This window comes from Podarcis vaucheri (genome assembly GCF_965113315.1).
Source record: "Podarcis vaucheri genome assembly, chromosome: 7".
Classification (NCBI taxonomy): Eukaryota; Metazoa; Chordata; class Lepidosauria; order Squamata; family Lacertidae; genus Podarcis; species Podarcis vaucheri.
Window position 1 is genome coordinate 33,702,124 of NC_138765.1, and position 25,267 is coordinate 33,727,390.

The window sequence follows — 25,267 nt, forward strand, 5'->3', positions numbered from 1 at the left end:
AAACAGCATAAACTGGGCACACAACCTAAAATGGATGTCTCAGTTGGCCACTGCGAGTACAGAATGCTGGTCTAAATGGGCTTTTGGTCTGATCTAACAGGATGCTTCATGGTCTACTTCTTATATATTTTATTAAAGAGATTACTTGTATGATGAGTTTAAATGTAGAATTTGTGGTCAGCATCTACTAAGAGCTTTGGACAGGCATAATATATCTGTGTTCTGTGCATCCTGATAATAGCCCCCCCCCTTAAATACACAAATGCAATGCTGGATCAACCCCTCTAGTCCAGCATTCAGTGCAAGAATAACAACAACCAGTATTTAGTCCACCATAGTTTGACCACAACCCACATCTTGCCAACCCATACCCTGGAGCGTGCTCCCATATCTTCTCAGCACGGTGCTTTCTGTGGCAGATGTTGTGGGAGGAAGTGGACAACAGAGCATGTCTGGTGAAAAAGAGTGTTTGACTAGGGTTCAAGTTTCCACTCAGGCATGAAGCTCACTAGATGATCATCCGTCAGCCTAGCTCAATGCAATTGTTGTGTTGTGAGGATAAAATGGGGAGTGGGGAAGCAATGTACACTCCCTTGAGCTCCTGGGATGTAAATGTATTGATAATAATTGTGGAAAATGCTCCTTTCTAGTACTTAGTGGCCAATGTGCTTCTTGGGTACCTCAGCTAGCACAATTAGAACCACAGAAACATGAAATTGCAGACTTGGAAGGTGCCTAAAGAGTCATATAGTCCAGCTCTCTGCAGTTGTGAGTTTGTGGCATGCCTAGACAAGGCAGTGAGACCCAGCAGCCTAGAGTTTGCAATTAAATATGTTCTGGGTCTGTTTTCTTTCTAGAATGTACATTGCATAAGTTTTATGGAATAAATAAGTAAAGTTGGTCCTACTCAGAGTAGACACATTAAACATAAAGGATGCGACTAGCTTAGGCCCAGTTATTTTAACAGGCAGGACCCAACTGGATACAACCCAGAAAAACAACTTCCGAATTCAACTCTGAGCCACATTGACTGTGATCCAGCTCTCAGAATATGAAAGGGGCGGGGGGCGGGGAGCTGTGTGACTGCTTTCATGTTGGTGGGCATGGGAAGAGGCTGTCGGAAAAGGTTCCTTCCCCTCCTTCCTTCTTTTGTGTGAGAAATTGCAAGATGTTTTGAAAACAAATACACACACTTACGGTCTCAGGTTCAAACCTTAAAAGCATTAATTATCTTTTCTTAAAGGTAATTTCATCCTTCTAGTGCCAGTAAGCACAATAAATAACATAACAATGTAAGACCAGAAAAAGCAGAGAAAAGAACAGTCTTCTTCAGCAGCAGGAGCCAAGACTCACGGGGAAGTGGGGTGTGTGTGTGTGTGTGTGTGTGTGTAAAGCTGCTGCTTTTTCATGTGCATATGCCAATAACCATTGTAAAACAATCAAACCCTTAAAGCAGTTTACAAAAAAGGTAAAGCAACAAAATAACCAATGATAGTTAATAATAATTCGAGACTTTCGAGAAGTTAAAATAACAATAGGCTAAAAACAAATTAAAACTTTCTAATGTTGGATACACCCCTCTGTGTTTGAAACTCTTAATTAATTTTTATTTGTTAATTTTTGGTTTTCGTCTACTCAGTTTATTGTTGCACAACAACTCTGTGAGGTAGTTTAGACTGTGAGACAGTGACTGGGCCAAGATTCTTCAGTGCCTGATTTGATTTTCCAGGATAGAGCTGTTCTCTAAACAAAGATGGCCACTGCCAGACTGCAGAAGATGAGAAGGCTATTAGCTGGCAAGTATTTTGGGGAAAGCTTCTGTGTGTGTGTGTGTGTGTGTGAAAGTGACAGCACCTGGACCACTTAGAGAGGTCTTGATCACTAAGTAAGAAACTGAACATTTCATATACCAATGAAGCATTTGAGGTAAGATAATAATCAGGACATGGGTGGCGCTGTGGTCTAAACCACAGAGCCTAGAGCTTGCCAATCAGAAGGTTGGCGGTTCAAATCCCCGCGACGGGGTGAGCTCCTGTTGCTCGGTCCCTGCTCCTGCCAACCTAGTCATTCGAAAGCACATCAAAATGCAAGTAGATAAATAGGTGCCGCTCTGGTGGGAAGGTAAACGGCATTTCCGTGCACTACTCTGGTTCTCCAGAAGCGGTTTAGTCATGCTGGCCACATGACCCGGAAGCTGTGCACCAGCTGCCTTGGCCAGTAAAACATGACGAGCGCCGCAACCCCAGAGTCGGTCACGACTGGACCTAATGGTCAGGGGTCCCTTTACCTTTAATAAGCAGGAAATGCTTACAGTAGTAATGAGACTGTTTGATATGGTGGTCAGTGTTTTTGTATTCTCCATTCTCCAAATGCACTGCGACTTTTGACATGATGTTTATATAAATATGTTTTGTTCCATAATTTGAGACTGGTAGGTATTTGTCCCAAACCTGCCAGAGAGCTTCATGGTTGAACATGAAGCTGAACTTGAATTTGTCTTGTCTGAATCTGCACTCCTTTCAGCTTGAGCAAATCATTATTATCATTATCATCATCAATATTATCTACTATATATTTTGGAAAGTTGTTCCTGTCCTCTTTCTTTGCAATTCTTTTAAATTGATTTTTCACATTTTAACTAATTATACAAATGTTTCTGTCTGTTCTCTATGCATTTGGACACCTCTTGTTAGCAAATTTGCTTGATGGATCCTGAGATTTGTTTGCTCACTGGGTGAGGAAGAAGGGGGAAGGGGTTGGGTTAGGATTTCCCCCCTGTGAACTGTCTGAATTTTGCACTCCTATGTTATCTTTCACATTGTATCTTTCACATGGTTTTTCAACTGCTTTAGTTCTATGTTGGAGAATAAGATGTCCTTTGAGCCATCTCTATTGCTGTTGTTGAAATGGGAATAAATACAACCTTCTTCCCAGGCTTGTTATGTGAAAGGTTATGAGGAGCTTTTGTAGGTGGGCAGACCAGAATTCAACATTGTGTGCAATTAGTCCCACATCACCAAGGCAGTTTCAGCAGCCTGCCCTCCAAGCAGAATGTTATATATTTTTATTTGATATTCTATTGTCTCTTTTTTGTGCCTTTTTTCCTTCAATGGAAGTGATGCATGCGTGTGCGTATATAATACAGAAAGTTGCTTTGTTTACAGTGGCTGCTTTTAACATTAGGGGTAACTTTGTTAAAGACCACACGGCTGTGGGGATTTGGGTAAGTGGATTTTTTTTTTTTGAATGGTGGCTTCATTCATTCATTCATTTATAAAACATATTTATATGCCTCTATTTATTTAAAGAAACAGAATGGTTTAGAACAATTGTACACAAAACTGTCAAAGCATTAAAAACAGTAAAATCAAAAATCTGATAGCTATTATGGAAAGATTTACTGTCAGCGAAAGCCTGATGGAATAGAAAAGTTTTCAGCAGCTGTTTAAAAGTTAAAACAGAAGGTGCATGCTGAGTCTCTATTGGAATAGTATTCCAGAGGCTTGGGCTGATGACCCTCTGTTTCTTGTTGTTGTCAAATGAATCTCGCCAACATAGGGAATGACTAACAATGTTCCTGCAAATGATCTCAGTGATCGAGTTCAGGCAGTCCCTGAGGTACCCTGTACCCAAGTTGTCCATGGCTTTGTAAATTAATGCCAGGACCTTGAACCTTTGCAATAATGGACAGTTGTGTAAAGAATACATGTCCACAGAAAGCGAGATATGCGCATATATATATAATTTGTCCTCATCCCACATATGGCTGCCTACTGAGGGCATGAGACACCTCCTGCTGCTGCAGTTTGGAGCTTTTTTTACCAGATTAAGCTGTGACACCTTCTGGATAGAGGGAATCTGGCCATCATTATCCCTGCACAAGTAACCTTGAGGCCGTTTATCTGCTTGTAATTTCACTGGTGGTTTTTTTTGTAAATATTTTTATTGATTTTCAAAAGTACAAGAAAACAAGCAAGACTTGAGTAATATCAGTCAACGTTCAACAAGGTTAGCGTATGCTGAGCGAAATACAGATATAGTACTGTTTAAAGTTTAAGAAATGAACCAAGTTGCTCAAGTTTTTTGGACATATCTGTTCCATGATGTAGAACGCAACATTGGTGGGAAAGTATTAGTTCCACGCCAAATTATGTAGCTGAGAAAGGGAGCAAGCCCCATTGAATCTGTCATGTTTTGAAATATCTTTGACTACCCATTGGTGTTCCATCAAGCGTTCAGATAGCCCTATCTCCCTTAAAATCCACATAAAACAGGATGGAATGGATTTATGATGGGGTGTGTGGAGAGGCTGATCTGTCCATCCCAAGTGTTGTCCACATGCTTTCAGTGTGGCTTTCCAACCATGAAGACTAGAAACTTATTATTTTTTAGAAATGAGAGAATACAGATTCTCATGAAGTCAAATTCTGTAATCTTTGCTTCAGTGGAATTGTGACACCCATGTGCCCCCTCCCCTTTCTATTAAACCAGCTGAAATTTTAATAAGATGGGGAAAGAAGGTCAAAGAATCCATACACTCAATTCAGAATAATATTGTCCTCAGGCTCAGAAATCAGACGAGATAAAGAAAATCTTTATTAAAAAAGGGGGAGGGGGTATTTTCACAGTAATTTCATCTTCTTGTCATTGTTGTATAAACAGCTCCATCCTTTCCTTAACACAAAAGATCTTCGTGTTTTGTTTTGTTATGCCTTGGGGAACAGCAAATGCATTTTCCTTGTATTTTAGTGCTGACAAAGATTAATTGGATAAAAATAAAACACACACTGATGGGTGCACAAATGCATATATTTGTAGGTCCTCAGATATATAAATCTGCACAATCTTATCATGAACCCTAATTTCCATTTTCTCATGTACAACATGATTGACCAAGATTCGCCACCACTAAGTTGCTGATTCTTATTGACTGAAAGTGCTGGTTTTTGTTTTGTTTTTAAATTCCACATCATCAACGTGTTGGATTTGTTTAGCTTGCACCCATCTTTGTGGGCTAGCTATCTTGGTGCTTGACTTATGAGAAGAGGTAGGGAAAGTCTTAATAAAACTCACCCCCGCCCCCTCATTCCATTAAGGATTCCTAAAGTAGTGGTTTCTGCATTGCCAAATAAGAAGAAAAGGCACCACTCACAAAAATGCCGAAGGAAGATTTGTTTCCACAAAGATAAACACAGATTTAGAAATAAGTACTGTAATTGAAACAGAAATGTAGCACATCTCACCATAGTGACCTTTTGAACATAGGTTTGCAAGTTATTTTAGTTAATGGCTTTGCCTTTAAGGTCAATTCACCATGTCCTCCCATCCCCAGGGCATCTGTAATGGTGCTCAGGAGGCAACAAAATGGTGATGCTTTGTTTCGGTGGAAGTGCAGGAGCAAACAAGGAACTGGGTGTGTGAGTTGACAGCGCAGAAAGGTGCAACCACTGGAACTGGAATTAAGAGTCCCATAAAGGGAAGCCATCATTCAGTTTTGGAGCCCAGTCATGTGAAACACTTTGGAGTCAATTGGACCATTCAAGGGCAGTAAAATAATATGCTTGATGGCAGTTTGCAAGTAATTGAGCCTTAAATCAGATTTGTTTTCTTTCTCCTTGTCTTCTAGTCTTTCTTTCTCTATGTTGAAATGCTTCTGATGATGAAAATCATTTAAACTGTAAACACAAGAAATTTTCCTGGTGCAAAGTTAGCAACACCCCTAGCTAGGAGCTATTTCTATGTGTGTCTTCCTTTCTTGGAAACATTTATGCTAGTGCTGAATACGATATCCTGCAGCAGTAGGTTCCACTGTCCAATTGTTTGAGTTACAAAGGAAGGATTAATTGCATCTCAGAAACACATATATTTGAAAATTAAATGGGCACCATGGATTGATTTTTGTATTGGACATTTCTCCTTCTTCTGACTTTGTTGGGTTTGGTAAATATATTTCTGTCTCTGTGGCAAATTGGATGTTTAGTCATCTGTTAAGTGCTCCCTTTTGACACAAAAGTTGATGTCTGTAATCATGGTGAACTTGGTGAATAGCCATGCCTAGAATTTTTTCTTCTCCTTATGTTTCTTTTCAAATATTGTGCTGTGAGTTTCATAGGTTATTTACAAGTTGTGCTAGCCTTGGAATATGAACAAATCCTAATGAGCCTTGAGCAAAACCTCAGTTTGAATCTCAGAATCTCAGATCTTGCTGTTAACTCAGGGCTTAACACATTTAACTTTCCTCTGTGCTTTCCAGGCATGGTCCACACTTTAAAGCTCTGTGTCCAAGCACTCCCCCCCCCCTTTGCTCCACAGCTTTCCCTTAGAAAACCCACTTTGAATCAAAGGAAGTGGTGATACATGGAAAACGCCAATGCCTGTGGGTTTTCACAGGGAAAGCTCCGGGGTGCAAAAAAGAACACTTGGACAGAGCTTTAAAGCTTGGATCTGTGCCTGGAAAGTGTGGGGCAAAAGGTAAATGTGGATAAGCCCTCGATCTGTCCATAGCCAGCTTATATAAAACAGCCTTAGTCACAAACCACTGTGATTCTACCACTCCACAGGAAGAGCATCTGCGCAACTCTCCCACGTTTTGGTGGATGATGTTTCTAAAACATCATGGGGAGATATATTGCAGCAGTGACAACAGAAGGTGGCCTTGGGCTATAGCTCTTGCCCTGGAGAAATGTCCATCAAAATGGAACAGGAGGATGATAGATAGATAGCAGAAGTGCATAGCAAGCATCATTAGGTACACATTTTGGGCTATTGTGGTTCAGCTAATCTTCCAGATTCCTTTTCTAGCATACAGCCTACTGCTGACTTGTTGATTTAAGACTATATGCTTTTTCCAAGAGAGAAGCTTAGGCAGTTTATTTAGAAGTATGAGCATGTCCCTGGTCCATTCTTTTGTACCTTGTCTGCGTGCCACAAGGAATATCTGGGCAGGGTATAAATAATAAATTATTATTATTATTATTATTATTATTATTATTATTATTGGAAGATTTTCATTTTTGAAATGAATGGTCTGCTCAGAACCCTTTGCATTAATATGTACATTGGAATTTCATTGTCCACCAGATTGAAGATAGGTTATAATGGAATTTAAGTATATCAAAATATACTGTACATCTAAAATATATCTTTTTTCTGAGAGAGAGACAGCTCATATTTAAATAAACATCTTAAAAGGGATCCTTTTTAAAAAAAAATGCAGATTAATGCATCAGTGGAGTGGAATGATGGTTAAAAATATGTGCGAGTGCCATGGCCACTGGAACGTTGTGTGCCTACCGTGGGTCACAGGGGAGGGGTTTTGGGGTAGTTTTGCATAATGGCATTATAATGTTGCTTTACAACCTATGGTGTGACTACATTTGGAATACAGTGTACTATTACAGTTGGTGCACCTCCAAAATGCCTATGTAGAGTTGGAAAATGTGCAGAAAAAGCAAGCAAAATGACCAAGCAACTCCTATGACAACACCTGGAGCTAAAAGGCGAGTAAGTGAGGACACAGAAGCATAAAATTGTAAGGTTGGAAGGGACCTCAAGAGTCATGTAGTCCAACCCTCTGCAGTGCTTGAGTCACAGCTAAAGAACCCCCCACAGATGGTCACCCAACCTATGTTTTAAAACCGCAAATGAAGAAGAGCCCACCAGTGGGTTAGACCATGGTGCTGATAACACCGAGGTTGCAGGTTCGATCCCTGTATGGACCAGCTGCATATTCCTGCATTGCAGGGGGTTGGACTAGATGATCCTCAGGGTCCCTTCCAACTCTACAGTGCTATGCTATGCTATGTGCTATCTTCTATTAGATCATATCTTCACATGTGATGGGGATGTCATAGGGTTCAAGAGTTTGGGAATTTGTTTTTGGTTTTTTGTCAATGAGCATCATTAGATAATGCTCCAAGACCTAGGAATGGTTTTTTGCCTATTTCTGGGGGAGGGTGTGGAATATAAAATGCTTTATGGAGCAGGACTGAGCAAGAGATATCAAAAGTGCTGTAAGAATTTGCATTAGCACAATCAAGGCTGAAGAAGGAAAGTGGGGGGTGGAGAGGTTAGAGAAGAGTTAATCAGCTCCGTTCTATTCCGGGTTGAGCTGCAGCCTCTTTCTTCCCACCCTGATATGTACAATTCTCTTTTAAAGGCCTTTAAGTGGAGAAGATGTTCTGTTTCCATGACAATGTTTATGAAATAGCCTTTCTATTTTCCCCCCACCTCCCTCATTTCTACCCCTCCCCTCTTTTTGCAACAATTCCATGTGGCTTTCTTCTTTTTTGGAATGCCAGCAATGCCCTTGGCTGTGGAACACTACTGAAGGGCCCTCGGGAGCTCCTCTTTAAACTGAGCAGGGTACGACAATGCGTAGATATTGGGGAAACTAGTGCCAGCTTAGATAATTGATTTACTTTCCACATGTCTCTCTCCTTTAAGAACACAAGAAAGGCCCTCCTGGAGCAGGCCATGGCCCATCGTTCAGCATCCTATTCTTCACAGTGGCCAGCCAGATGCCTGTGGGAAGCCCCAAAGCAGAACTTGAGTGAAACATGTGCGATTCCCAGCAACAGACGTTGAAAGGCACAATGCCTTTGACAGCAGGAGTAGAACATAATAAGAGTCATGTTGGATCAGACCTCCTTACCAGGGACTTCTGAGTTCAGCTGAAGGGAGCTATGATTTCTTTGCCATCTCTGAAACCTAAGATTGGGGCTAGAAGCATATTTATCTCTTTATTTAATTGATTTCTACCCTACCATTCTGTTTATAGAATCTATAAAGTGCCTTGCAACAAAACTGCAAAACAATATATGTTCATCCATATGAACAGCATAGGAAACTGCCTTTTACCAAGTCAGACCATTGGTCCACGTAGGACAGTGTTATCAGCACTGACTGGCAGGGACTGTAGGGTTTCAAGCAGGGATCTCCTAGTTGGAAATGTTGGACATTGAACCTGGGACTTTATTTATGCAATGGAGGTGCTTTACCACTGACCTATGGCCCTTCCTTTATCCATGCACTCTAAAAACCAAGCATGTGATGAAACCAACAACTCGAAGGTGGCATAAAAGCATGATGCCAATAAAAACTGAAGCAATGCTTAGTAGGATAGGACAGTCCTGGAGTGATGCCTGAAGGTGTCTGCTGAACTGCCTAAGGGATGTACAGTCTCCACAGTAGCCATCCCTTACAAACTTCTCACGGAAAAGGGTCTTCACTGCACATCTTAAATAATGGACAAGTTAATATGATGGTCCTGTAAGTCTGTGGTCAAAGGCCATTTAGGACTATTTAGGTAAGATCCAGCACCTGAATTATGCAGCTAATGTGGTATGTACATTTCTGGTCTATCTATGCGTGAAGAGACTTTGAACATGGATTGTTTCAGGTAGCTCAATAAGCTACACCTGAGTCTCAGGCCAAGCAGGTCCCACTTGAAGCCTCAAGAGTCCCTAACAACATGGAGCCTGGAGACTGCCCCCTCCTCTTGCTCTCCACCCCACCCCACTCCTCTGACCACCTTTGGCATGTAGGCCCCCATGAATAACCCTAGTAATGAGATGCAGAGGCCTTAGGCATGTTTTTATGGCACAGTTATGCCATTTCAGCTTTGTTTGCAGTACAGCATAATAGGATTTCTTCTTGAACTTCATACTCTCCTATTTGATGATCGTTTATGACTGCATATTATGTCATCAATCTCCCAGACTCCATGAGAAAACGCCATAATCATTACAACAATGCAATGGTCTGGCGGCCCATTCAGGGGAAATTTATGTGACCTTTTTGCATTGTAGCATAAGCTGACTTGAACTATGAGCTCAGCATTTCTGGTGCGCCTTATTAATGAGCCTCTAAGAGAGAACCCACAACACGCACAAACCCTTCCATACAAACACACACTTTTCCGTTGGTGCTTGCAGGCTCCCTGCTGCAAGGTTTTGGTTCATGGACTGGAAATGTCAAAAAGGTCATGTTTTCTATTATAGTCTGATCAAATGCTGTCTAAGATTCCACAATAATAACCTTGTGAGGATTGCCTCCTTTGTATACCTCACTCAGACAAATGAGGCTTACTTGAGACCATGTTTTGGAGCGGGCAAATGTTGCAATAGTGTGATGCTGGAAGTGGTGGGTCATGATGCAGCCAAAGTTAAGGACTTCGCTTCCACTCCACACCCCCAGCAAGGGGGATTTAAGCATATTCTTAATTTCCCCACTGAAATCAACGTGACTCCAAAGTGCTTGGCTGGTTCATACCCATAATGTATGAGTATACAATGTATAATGTATAAATGAAATTCCCACCTGGAAAACATGCAGATTAGTTCATATGCATATGATATGCAAGTGAATATGTACATTTCAGACTCAGATAGTATGCTTTATATTATTTTGGAGACTAAAGATGCGATCCAAGCCGACCTTGCGCTGGATTGTGGGGGGTTTGGATGGAGTGGAAGCACCCCCCCCGCTTGCTTCAGCTGGCTGAGCTAGGCATTCTGAGGGTGGCGGGTCTGCTGGGTTCTGAGCCACTATCGCAACTGGCACCTGCCAGCATAAGGCCTGAACCTGGCTCAATCACTGCACCAGCCTGGAGCTGGCATGGAGACCAGGACCAATCTCCCTGCCCCTGCTGAGCTTCCACTGCTGCTGCCATGAGTGACCTGTCTACTGATGCAACAGGGCTGCAGTGCCCTGCAAGAGCCCCCACCGCAGCTGCAACAGAGTGTTTTGGACTGATCTGTTAAGCTGAGAAAGTGAGATGCTGGCTGTGGGTATGTTTACATCCAGCTCAGTGAATCCCATGATGAGTGTCCCAAGAGAAGTTGCATTATGTGCCTTGAAAAAACCTCTAAGGCATCATATTGTATGTCTGCTTGAGCAGGGAGGCACTGTGCAGTGTTCCTCTCCCCTTTTCTGTCACTATTTGGGGATGGTGACCACACAGGGATTCATTTAGTCAGCCTGAATTGCAGTTTACACTTCTCAGGAATGACTGAAAGCACCACCATTTCCCACAAAGCCCAGTTCCAACATTGAGCTCTAAATAACCACATAAAGGAATGTTGGGAGGCACACCTGGAGAATGTAGTCGCAAGGAAGATGGCTGCCCATTATTTGGGGAGCTGCTGATTCAAAAAATATTTGTGTAACATTTCACATGTGAAAGTAGCATGTGCCTCCCATTTTAACCAGTGTGGTGGGGGGAACCCAAGGAACAAAAAAGTATACTGAAACACTGGTCTAAATGATCAAAACTGATTGGTGAGTTATCTCTGTGCAGCACATAATGTTGAAAAGGTACTGATGTTTTCAAAGGAAATATATGGAGGCGGTAAGGAATTTGTCTGTGCTCCAGTCATACTTCCATTTTCTTAGCCTGTGTGCAGATGTTGCGCATGAAGTAGGGCCTTCTCGGTGGTTGCACCACAACTGTGGAACACTCTCCCCAGAGAGGCTTACCAAGCAAGGTACTTCACCAGATAGCATCTGATGACATTGCAAGGCTCTTCTATTCACGGGAGGCCATTATAAATTATTTTTGAAGGCTAGCTTTTACAATCTGCTTTCACTGTTTTTTCCATAGTTGGTTCATCTAACAGTTAATTTAAAGAAGGGGGTGTCGTGTGGATTTTCCTTCTAGCCATCTAAATATCTTGGGCCCAAGATGCCTTTACCCTACCCTCTTGCCATCTCACAGCTTTTACCTTTTGAGAGAGAAATGGAAGAGGGGAAATCCACATAGCAAATTACATCTTCACTCAGTTTGATGAATGCTCCCAGCCATGTTCTTGGCAAGATGTTTTGTTCTTCCTAGCCAAGCAGTAGCGAGGGAAGGTCAGTGAGACTGCAAAGTTTTCTGACTCCCATAAAGTTGTAAGCTTCTGGGTTTTTCATGATCAACAAACAAAACCTCTTGGACAAAGGAGGAATCTCCGGCATATTATATACAGTGTAGATCAACACTGGCCCCCAGTGTTTGGATGAAATAATTTCAGATCTGAACCTCTGTCTCTCTTCCCCTTGATGGCAAATCAAGGTGTAAAATGTTCTGATCATGTCCGATAGCTAGTATTCTAGAAGGCAATGTTTGTTGACCCATGTGGCTATTTGCTTGTCATGATGCTAGCCCATTTGGGGGCAAATATGGAGGTTCTGGCTCAGGAAATATAACTGAGAAAAGCAAGTTTAGTGGTTCTTTCTCAGGAAAATCATCTGAAGATTTTAAAGAAACCTAAGAATTTGATGAGCAAAATTTCTCAGGAAAATTTACTTTTGCCAAAAAAGAGGATTTTCATCAGTATAGGACAAAAAAAATGCTTATGGTAATTAATATGTATAGACACATATTTAGTAGCAATTAGTGTAATATAAATAGAAACACAGTACATCTCACTCCAGTGGTGAAGACACCAGGTGGCTTGTGTGGCTGCGGGTGCTGCTAGCCATTATTGGGTGACTCCTGTTTCTTTCTTTTGATGGTTCTTTACCTTTAAACGAGCTTTGGACTGGACAGCCCACAAATAGAGGACACCTTTAAATAGCAAGCTATCCTCTGAAATCTCATGAGTAAATACAGGCCCAGGGCAGGCTTTCACAATAGACCATCCCAGGCTGCTGGGACCCTACCATCTGCCTGTAGATGCCGAGTTCTGCCTGGGAGGAATTCCTCTGAGCTCAAGTTTATTTAAACATCCTGAAGTTTCTGTCTGCCTGTCACTGTGTTTGTTAAGAAGGAACATCTGTGCTGCAGTGGCAACTACCAGGGTCCTAGACTGCAGGAACATCCCTAGTCCCTTCCAAGCATTCAGGTTCTCTGTGGTAAAGACCTTGGTGGCCGTGTGTGTGTGTGTGTGTGTGTGTGTGTGTGTGTGTGTTACACTCTTAATGGAGAGTAAACATCTTGCATCTAAAGGTATCCTGGAGGTCATGGGCATGGACTAGAAGGAAGGAAGGCTATTTCTGTGAGAAATCATTGCGGCGGCAGTTCTAAATACATGCATTAGGGAGTAGGGATGTAAGAAGGCATTACCTTCCATCCCCCGCGGTATTTGTTGCACGCAGCACTATTTCCATTCCATTGCAGTTCATCTTCTGCCAAAATTTACAATATTCGCCTGGCTGTCTGCTCTGGAGAAATTACATAACTTAGGTAAGTTACCTAATTACGTTATGTATGTTGGCATTGTCTTACTCCACCGCATTGATTTCAGTGCAAAGGTAACACAATGCAAATGCAGAAAAGGTAATCAGTTGCATATTATCTGCAAAATGAAAGCAACCATGAATACTGATGATTTGGGCTGGAACAAATAAGCGAACACTAGTAATTTCTGCTCCTGTTTCTGTTTTCGTTGGAATTTTCTGACATCTCAATTAGCGAGTAATCCCCATCAAATGCAGTAGGGCTGTGTTCCAAGTAACCATGCCTAGGATTTTGTTCGATTTGTACTTTGGAAAAAGTGGTTTTTTTCCACATACCCCCCCTTCCCTCCCCATATCTACAAGATGGATGATGTCGCATTCAAAACCATTACATTTGAGAGTGGGGGTGTAGAGAGAGGGAGAGGGGGGAAAGTATCTTTCTGGTTGTTGTTTTTAGTGAACAAAGAAATAGAGAAGAGCGAGAAAATAGTTTCCATTTAGCTTTAGCTTTCTTGGCCATACTGGAAATGAATCATGACATAAAAGGGGGATAAAATGAAATGAAAAAAGATACCATTTATTTCCTCTTCTCTAGAGCTCGCTGGACACTTATTCTGAAGGTTAAAAAACTTTGCTTTGGCACTGAAACACATCACATGAAGATCGAGATAAAAGGCTCTCAAACAGCCACAGCCTTACTTAGCCAAGAATTATGGCCACAGATTGGGGAAAACAAATTTATCTGCCGACAAAGCTAGTATGGCTTAAGTGTTTTTAGAGGTGGTAGCTTTTTTGTACAGAGGTCATCGTAGATGAATGGCCATGCATGTTGTTTGCATGCAGAAAGCTCTGGGGTCAATGATAGGCACCTCCCATTAAAGATTTTCACAGCCACTTTGCATAGGAGTAGGTGGAGGAATAACACTTGCAAAGGAAGGCTCTATCCATCCTACCCTTCAATATCAAGATGGTCAGCTTCCAAATGCATATCCATTTGTGTGTATTACTCAGGAAACCTGTAAGGTTTTGGTATAAGGTTGCCTATTCTTTAGATGCTGGAGAACCAGTGCACTCACAGTGACAGTTGTTGGGGGACCAATGATCTGACTTTCCCTCAAGCCCAAATGTCCTCCCCCAAGTATTTATGATTTAGAGCACCTTTATCCCATGCTTTAGCCAAAAAGGTTCCCGCCAGAGCATCTTGCAAACACCAGTAATAAGAATGTTATTTCTTATTTAGGCTTACAGTCTTGAAGACATAACACACAAGGGGGAAAGGGTGGGGAGGGAGAAGGCAAGGAGGCAAGTGAGCTCAGGCAACTCTTCTTGTAACAACCAACTTGGAAGCCAGGGCATCTGATGGAATGGCTCCTTCTAGGTGGCAGCTCATGGAGGACTAAAGATAGCTAGTCTCTCAGCAGTAGGGATAGGATAGCCTTTCCTCTCCCCTTCCTCTCTGTTCTGCAGCCTCGTTATCATACATATATATTACATATTGCATTTTATATCTGGTTCAGCAAAAAACAAGCAAACAAACAAAAAACCCTGAAAAAAATGGGTCTCGCTATATAAATTGTCCTATTTGGTATCACACCCACCATTAATAATAATGCATCTTTCTCTAGAGAATCAGACCAGTATTTTTTGTTTTGTTTTTATTTAATAATTATTAAAACATTGCACTTTTTAAAGGGCAAATGTGTTGAAAGATTCTCCTCTCCCTCTCTTGGCATACAGATTTTATGTTCTCCAAACAGCCTGGCCTTCCTTTCCTTTTTGGTCTGGGTGGGGAGTTGAAGAAGACTGTTAAAGCAGCAAATAACATTCCTTTCCTTATATGCATAAGTCCTTGGTTTTTTTCCTTTGAATTATTATTAATTATTATTAAAGGGTGCTTTTCAGTTAATCTGATGTTTCAGTATTTTGACCTGACCTAAGTCCTTAACTGTGAGGGTACGTTGAATGAATGAATGAATTTCAGGAAGCTTCATCCACCCCCGCTCTTCAAAAGTGAATTGGCTGATGACTGAGGAAGTTGTGTGGGAACCTTATTTCCTAAAGGCAAAGGATGTTTCTCTCATTGATAAAGCTTCAAGGTTGGAGCCACAATGGTGTTTAAAATATAGCTGTCATAGGCTGCCACAAGTAATTCAGGCAATAAAGTATTTCTTTTAGCCATGTAAATAAGGCAATAGGCAAGGCTGAGAAATGGATATCTATGTGCAAGCTGTGCAGAAGAGGATGGAGACAGAACTGTAGATTGATCTGAAGAGAAACTGGGGAAGACATTTAATCGGAATGGTAAATGAGCAGGGGGTAGGTTTCTCCCACTGAAAATTATCTGAGATGGTGCTGTTGTTGCCAGATTTGTTTATGTGAGAAACACGGGAGGAAGCATCTTTCTCAACTTTGTTAGGAAATCAGCTTCAAGCTTGTAGTATCAAAAATGGCCAGGCATATGTGCTCTTTGGGCTGCTTCTGGCTGGAGTTTGGATTCCACCTGGCAGCCACTGTTCCACCTGCTGTGGCAGAGGGAGAGGTGAAAAAACAGGGCTCCCCTCCATAAGCTCAGAGGGCACCCTAAATAGCCATCCTGCTAGAAAGTATTAGTGCCTGAATTTTCTTGTTCCTGTTTGCCTTTCTCCTCTCTGTTCCCTGTTTATATGTGAACATGAGGTCTGTCATTTTTTTGGGGGGAGGGCAAGCAGAGGAGAAATAAATAATATGTCCCAAAGCTTAGGTGGTGCCACACTAAAAAATCAATTTCTTACAAGTGTGGAACAAATATTATGTGGCACCTGTAACAGTTTGATCGAAGCAGTGAATTGGGCTAAAGATAGGGTAAGGCATATTTACACATAAACTGGCTCCAAGCTCTTGGGGACTTTATACACTAATAATAACGCCTTGAACTTGGCCTGGGAGAAAATCAACAAGCTGTCCTGGTGTGTGAGCAGAGCTGTTATATGCTGACAAGGTCTCACTCCTCTCAGCAGTTGTGGCCATTCAGACATTACAGAGGCAGGTGTATAACCATTTTCATCTTTCCCCATCTTTTTTTAAACATCCAAAGTGGTCCTCCCCCCCCTCCAACTGTTCTAGGAGACATCACTGAGCAAATAACTGCACGTATACCCCTTTGCTCCCTGCTTTTAAAACATTCAGCAAATCTTTTGACAACTCCCAAAGGTTTCCTTCTTTTCTACATCCATTAATTTGATGCATCAGGCAGAGAACTGGATTTTTATTTGCGAGCCAATAAACAGGGCTTTTATGCAGCTGTATCTATCTCTGTCTTTTGCCTGCCTTGGCTTCCATATAATTACGGGAAGGGAGACTCTTTGGTTGGTTGTTAGCAGAAAAGCTTTTATGGAGGGGGACCTGTTTCCAAAGGCTGTAGAGGAATTGGAAATTGGCTGGATCCAAAGGCTTGATGTTATTATTACACTGCACAGCATCTGATGTAATAAATAATATCTATGCCTTAATCTCAGCAGCAGCTGAAAAGGGGACAGCTCTGACAATCAGGCAAACGTAAGTAATAATATTAGTTCAGAGGACATTTGTGGTGGTGGAATTTTTATGTATTTAAGTTTATATGCTGCTGTATCCCAGGAACTCTTGGTGTGATTTACACTGTATTATAAAACATGAAAATATACTGTTCCTTGGCCCGAAAGCTCACCATCACTGAGTGAGCATGTGGAATTATGAAAGCAGGGAAGGAAAGAAGAGGGGAGAGAGGATGGGCATGCACAAAAGGCACTTTTCATGTGCTCAGAACAAGAGCATGCAGAGTTACATTTTTGCATGTGCTCCAGGCAAGGGACATGCAGGAACCCAGGAAGCTGCCTTATACCAAGTTAGACCCTTGATCTATCTATCTCAGCATTGTCTACATTGACTGGCAGTGGCTCTCCAGGGTTTCAGATAGGGGGCATCCCCAGTCCTCCCTGGAGATGTTGGGGATTGAACCTGGGACCGTCTGAATACAAAGCAGATGCTCTACCACTGAGCCATGGTCCTTCATGTAAAACAAGACCCTTCAAAGAAGGCACCTTTCCTACTGCCTTCTCTCTCTTATCCTGCCCACTTCCTGGGTATGTTTCTGGATCTGTGAAGGCGGATGTGATGGCAAGCACACATGCAGTGTGGATTGAGCAGGGCCCCATTTGAACACACCTCAACAAAAGTATGAACCAGGGTGGAGATTTTTGTGGAAGTTCCTGTACGATATCCCATGGCATCCCCATTCCCCTGTCACTCAGCACTGTTTTCATGTGAGTCGCTTCTTCTGAATAGGCCTACAATGGAACTGAGAGTTCTAATCTGAGGTGGCCATAGTAAAAACTGAAGGAAAGACATCTTCACTTCATTAATCCAGAGCAGTTCTTCTCTGGCTTTGCTGCTGGCAGATGCCCTCAAAAAATGTGGCTCTCAAAAGAAAAACGGTCAACACCTGCTGTAAGCACATTCCTAGGGACAGGGAAGGGTCAGCAAGGGTTAATTCCAATTTGCCTATAATCCAGAGGTGGACAGTTCATGGCCTTCCAAATTTTTTTGGAACATTGACTGTGTTGGTTGAGACTGATGGGAGTTGGGGTACCACAACATCCCAAGGACCACAGATCCTCCCCACCTGCTTAACCTAAAGGAAAGATATACTGAGTATAACCATCATGGGATACAGGACTAAACCTAACGGCCTAAGATTGGGTCCTAGCCTAATGAGCTAGCCAGAAGTGGTCTATGAACCCTGGAGTAGTATCAGCACCTGTGATTGGCAGACAATATGAAATCCCAGGATTGGCTATGCTTGCTGTAAATAAGAGGAACATGGTCTTCTGACCTGGTCAACTGAACAGAACTTTCTGTCTTCTGGGTCTCAGACTCCTGCATAAGCCGAGGTTCTCAGTTAGGGAATATACTTACTAGGCTAGGATATATCTGTCTGCAGCCCCAGCCCTGCCCATAGCCAGCTTACACTGATGTGCATGTTACAACGTTGTAATGTGCACCCAAGCCCTCAGGATGTGCATGTTGTCTAGAAGTGAATATCACATTTGCTAAAAGGGGCAAATGAGGCGGAATTTGTAAACGAGATTCTAGTTTTCCAAATATTATGTGTAAAGAAGCAAGCAGCCTCAACCTGCGTCTTATCTTAACAGTTCATTAAGTAAAGAGCAGAGAGTGTTCAGTGGTGACCTTTTTTAAGAAAAAAAGAAGATAGATTTTTACTTGGAGTGACGTTTCGGTCATTAATTTCAAACGAAGAAGGCTCAAAAGCCGGGAACAGGTTCAATTTTTGTTGCTGCTGTTTTAAAAATGACATCAATGATATAATTAAATTGGGTACTGGAGTGTCAGTGCAGAAAATGAAGTGCTCATTTTGTGCTGCTCCTCAAACCATTTGTTCATTTTAAATGGTGCCCCTATTTGTGGGAGCACTGGAGGATTCTTGCCTCATTTCCCATGTGATGGGGTGCCACAGTAATGCAGTCATTCTTGGTGGTATCTCTGTGTCATGAACTGGCAGAACTACAGGGAGGAGGAAGACAATCCCAGTGAGGGGTGTAGCTGGGACTGGGACATACAGGGGCAAGCAGGGGAAGGAGAGGTTGGTGTAGGAAGTACTCATAGGGTGACAGAACTAGAGCAGCAGGACCCATCACCAGAGTCAAAGGGGAACATCTCAATGAACATGTCTGGTGCTAATATATAGGAAGCAATGGGCTGGGCATTCCAGGAGGCTAAGGCAGGCAAGGGCCCACAACCCAGCTCAGTAGCTGGCCAGGTGGGGCTCGCTAGCTCTGGGAGGAGGAGTATGATTTCTCAGCTGAAGTAGGCTTGGAACTGATGAAGGTCACCTGCCTCATCAAGTCCAGATGCTGCAGTCAGCATGCAAAGTATAGAAGGGCAGCAGAGCTGTGTCTACTCAGTTACCCATGTTGATGGACCTCAGCTTCGATGCTCCAGGATCTCTGTGGGACTGTGCTTCAGTTTGGGCTTTGGATGTGTGACTTGACCCTGGACTGGGGGCTTGACATACTGACTTGCTGCCAGGTAGGCCAGGGGTTCAGGACACTCTAGTGAGCATCCGTCTGTCTCTGCAGACAGTGGAGGAGTGTGCCTTTGGGGGTGAAGTCAAACCACTAGAGTCTCACAGCGCCTGCTGTGTCTGTAGAGACTGAGGAGCACATTTAAACAATTGGGCTATTAAAGGACGTTGAGCAGAGGTGCAGTTAACCACAACAGCATCATGGGGTGTTTGGGAATTGCCCCGCAGAACTGCTTCCAGGGCTGGTGGAACCCATTGTGGATGACTGTCCCACCCCCATTTCTTATTTTGTTTAGCCCATCACTATGAACTGTGCCAAGCAATTGGATTTAGCCATGCCGCAACTAAACGTCATCCTGGGGCATTCTGAGACATTTATAGACACAGCCACCCTCTGCATCATCACTGCAGTCAGGTGGTCCCATTGGGACCCACTGGTTAGGGGCCAACAAGATGACACTTCTTCCATACCTTCTTTAGATCTGGAGCTGGCCCTGATAGCTTCACACATTCAGACTTAATAGGCGTATTTACTTATGACATTTTGATTCAATGTTTCCTCTAAAATGCTCTGGGCAGAGTACACTTTTATTTTCATAATGATCCTGGGAGGTAAGCCAGGTTGAGAGACAGTGGCCTGCTGAAGGTCATCTAGTGAACTTTTTCATGGCTGAGCAGGAATTTGAATCTAGGCCTCCTGCTCCCTAGTTCAGCTCTCTTAACAGGAGCACCACACTTTCTAGGTGGTGGACTCTTCTTCCTGAGAGGTTTTTAAGCAGAGGTTGGATAGCCATGTGTCATATATGATCTAGTTGAGGTTCCCGCATTGCAGGTGGTTGGACTAGTCAGGCATGGCGAAACTTGGCCCTCCAGATGTTTTGGAACTACAGTTCCCATCATCCCTGACCATTGATCCTATTAGCTATGGATGATGGGAGTTGTAGTCCCAAAATATCTGGAAGGCCAAGTTTGGCCATGCCTGGACTAGATGATGCTTGGGAACCCTTCCAACTCTACAATTCTATGATTTTGACCATGTGTACAGCCTAGTCAGCAACTGGACCACACTGAAGGAAAGATTATGTATAGTGGGGCCCTATTCCACTACAGAGGGCTGTCTTCATGGAAGCGCTGTTGCCACAGGAATTTATTCATCTATCTTGCTCCTGAGTTAGCAGCTAAGTACTCCTCGAGGAACTAGAGACTTTCAGCTGTTAATCCCTAGAAGAGATCTAAGTTGTTTGTATAATATCTCCTATAAAAATGTGTTTTCTATTCATTTATCTTAAAAATCTAATTCTGTATTCTGTGCTGCTGAAGTGACATTGAAAACTGTGCAAAACATTGCTGTTGGATACTGCAGAACATTAACAGTGACAATTAAAAATATGGGTATGCAAGGGGGCAGGGGAAGGAAACTAAATTCATTTGCCTGCAGCCAGCAGCAGACACTTTCCCGAAGATCTAGGTTTATACCCACATACAGTGGTTGCTAAATCTAAACTCGCTTCCAGTGGAAACGCATTTCAAATAATAGCTGCTGCCAGAGAAAAGGTATCTGTGGGGTTTGATGTAATTTGCAAGACAAGGGCAAGTTATAGTTTGAAGGATTGGATGTCACTATGGTTTGTCATAAAGCAGGAAATAAGCAATTAAGCAAAACAAGATGAGAATAAGGTAGAGCACATACGGACAGGTTTTGTTCCCATTGATTTGGTGTTGCCTGTCTTGATCCTTGAAGGCTGAGACATGAAGTGTGAACCGTGGGGATAGCACCCCTGTACTCATTTCCACCAATTCCCTGGGCCCGGAGCTAGGAGCTATTACAGCTTATCAAGGAAGAAGTTGTCATGTCACGATTCCCATTGTTTGATGCTTTGCATGGCCTGACCTGAAAGGTCTGGAAGAGGAAGACAAGACACTGCTCCTGTACTCTGAGTCTTTTCAGTGATGTGGAATAATGGGAAGGCAAGTGAAAGGGTGGTGGAAGAGGGCAGAGCAGTAAATGAAGCCTGTGTTTGCAGAAGGGACTGAACATTTGATTGATTATAGCTTGGTGCTTTTGACTAACCAAGTGTCATTCCTTCTTCTCCTGCTCTGCACTCAGTTCTGCCAAGTCACACATGTGGAAATCCAGGAAGGCTGCAGAATGGAATCCAGCAGGGGACGACGTTCAGTGTTGGCGACAAAGTGCGTTACAGCTGTAACCCGGGCTTCTTTCTGGAGGGTCATGCACTGCTCACTTGTCACTCCAGTTCAGAAAACACTGCCTCCTGGGACTTCCCTCTGCCCTTCTGTCGAGGTAGGTGTGCTTCCCTTCCATTTATTCTGGGGAAGGGATGGTGTGTTAAATTCAGTTCTCCATATTTCCACATCAGGTTTTTTTTTCCCTTTCATGAAAATTGGTCAGCATGTTTGTTTGAATTGCTCCTAAAATGCACACTTTTGTTTCAATTTTGTCTAATATACACACCTCTGCAAGTAATTTCCTAGAATGCTTTTTATGCACACTTCATATAGCACATGCATTCTCGTATGCATTACATGGCTGGAGAATTGCATTGCAAAATTCAGAGAAGTGAGAATTTTGAAGGATGATTAAATTTCAGTCTGCATATTGTTTTTGGAAAACGTGAATTATGTAGATTCATCTTTAAAGGCAAATTGGGTCACACACACACACCCCCCCCCGCCAATCACTGTTGTTGGGTCATTCCAATGTCTAGGTCCAGACTAACACTGTGGACATTTTGAAGTTGTTCTGTAGGGAGGAGACAATACTCAGACTGCATTTTAATGGGATGTTTGGTTTTTGGTGTGGGGGGAGAATCTGTGTCATTCAGTCCAAATTCTGCACCAAGCAAAGCTGAATTGTGAGGCCTGCACATATAAACTAAGCTGGGAATATTTGAGTATTTTATTATGTATAATTTATTATGTTTCTGCTGAGCGGGGGGGAGGAAGTGAAGTCCTCCTTATTAAAACCACTAGAAATGCTAATATCCAGTCATCTTACTTGCTTCCACAACTTCAGCTGACACTGGGCACGTAAATATAATTTGGTACCCATAATGGCATGAAACTTGGTTTTAAGTAATAGGGTGAATGCATAAGAACCTAAATACTACATTTTTGCATTTCCCCCCCATGCACTTCCACAGAATTGTGACATAAAAATAGTCCACTTATACTATGGAATGTATAAGGAGGGTTGGGGGGGGTATGTCTATTTTCATTTCTTTTATGCATCTATAGAAAAGCTGTGGGTACAACAGTTTGAGAAGAATATTGATAAGCTGAAAGGTGTGCAGAGGAGGGCGCCCAATATGATGAAGGGTCTGGAAGCCAAGCCTTATGAGGAATGGTTGAGGGAGTTGGGTATGTTTAGCCTGGAGAAGAGAAGACTGAGAGGTGATATGATAGCCATCTTCAAATATCTCAAAGCCTGAACTAGATGACGCTTTGGGGTCCCTTCCAACTCTGATTATATGAAAGCTTCCCAATACCCCCCACCTCACATTTGGGGCTAGCCAATCAATCTATAAATAGAAGCATTTGATTTGATACACAGTAATAAATGTCGTGAGAATTCTGCCTCTCTCCTCCATTCTATCATGTATCCTACGTGCCTTTCACTCAATTATCTCATATTGATTCCTTTATTGATTCTTTGTTCATGTAATCAATTAGCAATCCTGAGCTGGAGCATACATCTTATATTTAAATTGAGCAAAGATGGTTTGCCCAGCGGTGCATAAATCCCAGTGCTTTCCTTAGTTTAACTCTGATATATGCAGCTGGCTGCATTTTTGTCTTGCATTTATCCACTCCTGCCCATTTTTGTTACCAATAGTACGGCTAGTGCAGCTGGGGTGATACCAGAGAGGGACCATTCTGCCTCCTTCATTTTTCTTCTCTGGAGTTAGCATCATCCATCTTGACTCCTTAGCGGAACTTCATGCTGAGTTGGTGCTTCCACCGAGAAACCTTATTTTTCAACTTGGCTGTAGGAAATAATCATTTTATCTCGGTGCTCTGTTCCGCATCATGTTTTATTTTCTTGCAAAAATAAGGAGGAGAAAGCTGCACTGGCAGAGACCAGTGTTCTACATAGGACTGAGCCAAACCTACTTGCTGGACCCACAAAAGTTAATAGAATCATAGAATTGTAGAGCTGGAAGGGACCCCAAGGGTCATCTAGCCCAACCCACGGCAATACAGGAATCTCAACTAAAGCATCCGACAGAAAACAACACACCAACGAGGACTAATATTGCAAACACAAGGTGCCCGGATGCAATTCAGCCTCTTGATAATCGTGAAAGCCCTGGCCTCACTATGGTTCATCTCCCCACGGAAGGCAGACCTGATATTGTCACTGCTGAAGAGATGCTTAACTGGTCTATTGACCCAGCATTTTATGATGACGTCTCTATTGAACCTGGGCAACACCAAGCCTCGCAAGTGAAAACTACACTGCCAACAGGCAAAGATGCCCCCATCACAGAAACGCAGCCACCAGGTGAAAGTGGGGTCTCTGAACTGTGGGAGACCCTTTTGGGACCACTGTCTTCTATCTCACCACATTGTGGAAGAACTTTTTAGAAGCATGGGCTCACTTTGCAAGGAGGTAACGGGTCTCAAGGCCACTACTGAGAGACCCTTGTGGGACTTGTTGAAAATGGCATCTTGATTGCAGCCCCTCCTTCCAACCATGAGAACATGGAATCTGGAGCTTTAAATGACAGGCGTTTAAATGACAGGCCAATGCGGGGTTACTGGGAACCAAGGGTTCAGGGCAAGCTGGGAGCCCCTGACTAAACATTATGCATATTCAGCAGCCCTTGCTGCATGCTGTTGCTGCTATCTTATGGCTTTTAACCCACCTGTTAGGGCATAGGTGGCAAACCCATGGGTAGAATCTGACCTGTCAAGCTGTGGGAAATGGTCTACCAGGCCACACAGCTTTTATCTTCTGATCCTAGAGCGGTGGTGCTCGGTAATGAGATCCAGAGATAAGGCACTCTGCCTGCTCTTTAGCTAGGAAAAAGAAAATGAAGCATTTCACCCCACCCCAGAGCCATGTGGTGGTGCCATTCCTGTGAACACTGCTGTCACAGATCATATTGTGAAGACTAAAAGGCAGCATCTCCCAGCAATCAGAGAATGCTGTGTGTGTGTGTGCGCGCGCATGTGAGTTTGTGTCCATGTATACAATCAAGCGTTACGGCTGCATATGTGCGATGAGTGTGTGTGCTGTGTATGTGGATTTGTGTGTACTCTCTTTCTCTTTTTTTAGCCACTCTGGGCAACAATGGGAGCGTCAATTATGCACTGCCACCTGCAGCCCATTAGAGGCAGAATTGCCCAGAGAATACTCATCCCGTTCTGAAAATTCAGATCACGTCCCTGCATAGCCAGCTCTGAATCTGTGGTTCTCTTACGGCTGTTGATTATTTTTTCACAGTGATCACGTTCCTTTATCTCTTTTGCCTGTTCCAATTAGCTTTAGTCAAATTTATCTTCTGCGCCAGCATTATACTAACTTTCCTCACTTATTAGTTTGCACACCAGTGGGAGGAATGGCAGCATGCAGGCATTTGTGCCTATTAGGGGAGCAGCCACAAGAAGAACCTCAAAATCACACACCCACCCCAGCATCATGCATTGTGACAAATTAGACTTGCAGAGATGAGACAGTAAAAACAAATACCCATCTCTGGCAGGAGTGAAGAATGTGGCCTTCCAGATGTCTGTGGGCTATAGCTCCCATCATCTCTGGCTGTTCACATGCTGATTGGGGCTAACTGGAACAGCTGGAGGGCTGCAGGTTCCCCATATTGGATCTATAGCATCTGCACTGTTTTCATACTTGTTTCTAAGTTGACTCGTTTGCCAAGGAGTTCCTGCTCCTGTGTCATGGGGAAAAGTGAAAGGATACCTGTTGCAGGCAAAGGAAGATGCACAGCATTTTTAAAAATCGTTGCTGTTGGAGCTGCCACAACCCAGGGTTCCAATCCTCCCTTTCTCAATGGAAAAGGCCCCAGA

The 25,267-nt window shown here is 42.9% G+C and overlaps 1 protein-coding gene across 4 annotated transcripts in view; it reads left to right on the top strand.

Moving 5' to 3' along the window:
• Nucleotides 1-25,267, top strand: part of CSMD2 (CUB and Sushi multiple domains 2) — a 492,929-nt gene that overhangs the window by 127,641 nt on the left and 340,021 nt on the right. For all 4 annotated transcript variants that reach the window (XM_082233181.1, XM_082233177.1, XM_082233182.1 and 1 more), the window contains exon 4: nt 21,327-21,521. In XM_082233181.1, the coding sequence (XP_082089307.1) occupies nt 21,327-21,521 (195 nt within the window). The remainder of the gene's footprint in view (nt 1-21,326; nt 21,522-25,267) is intronic.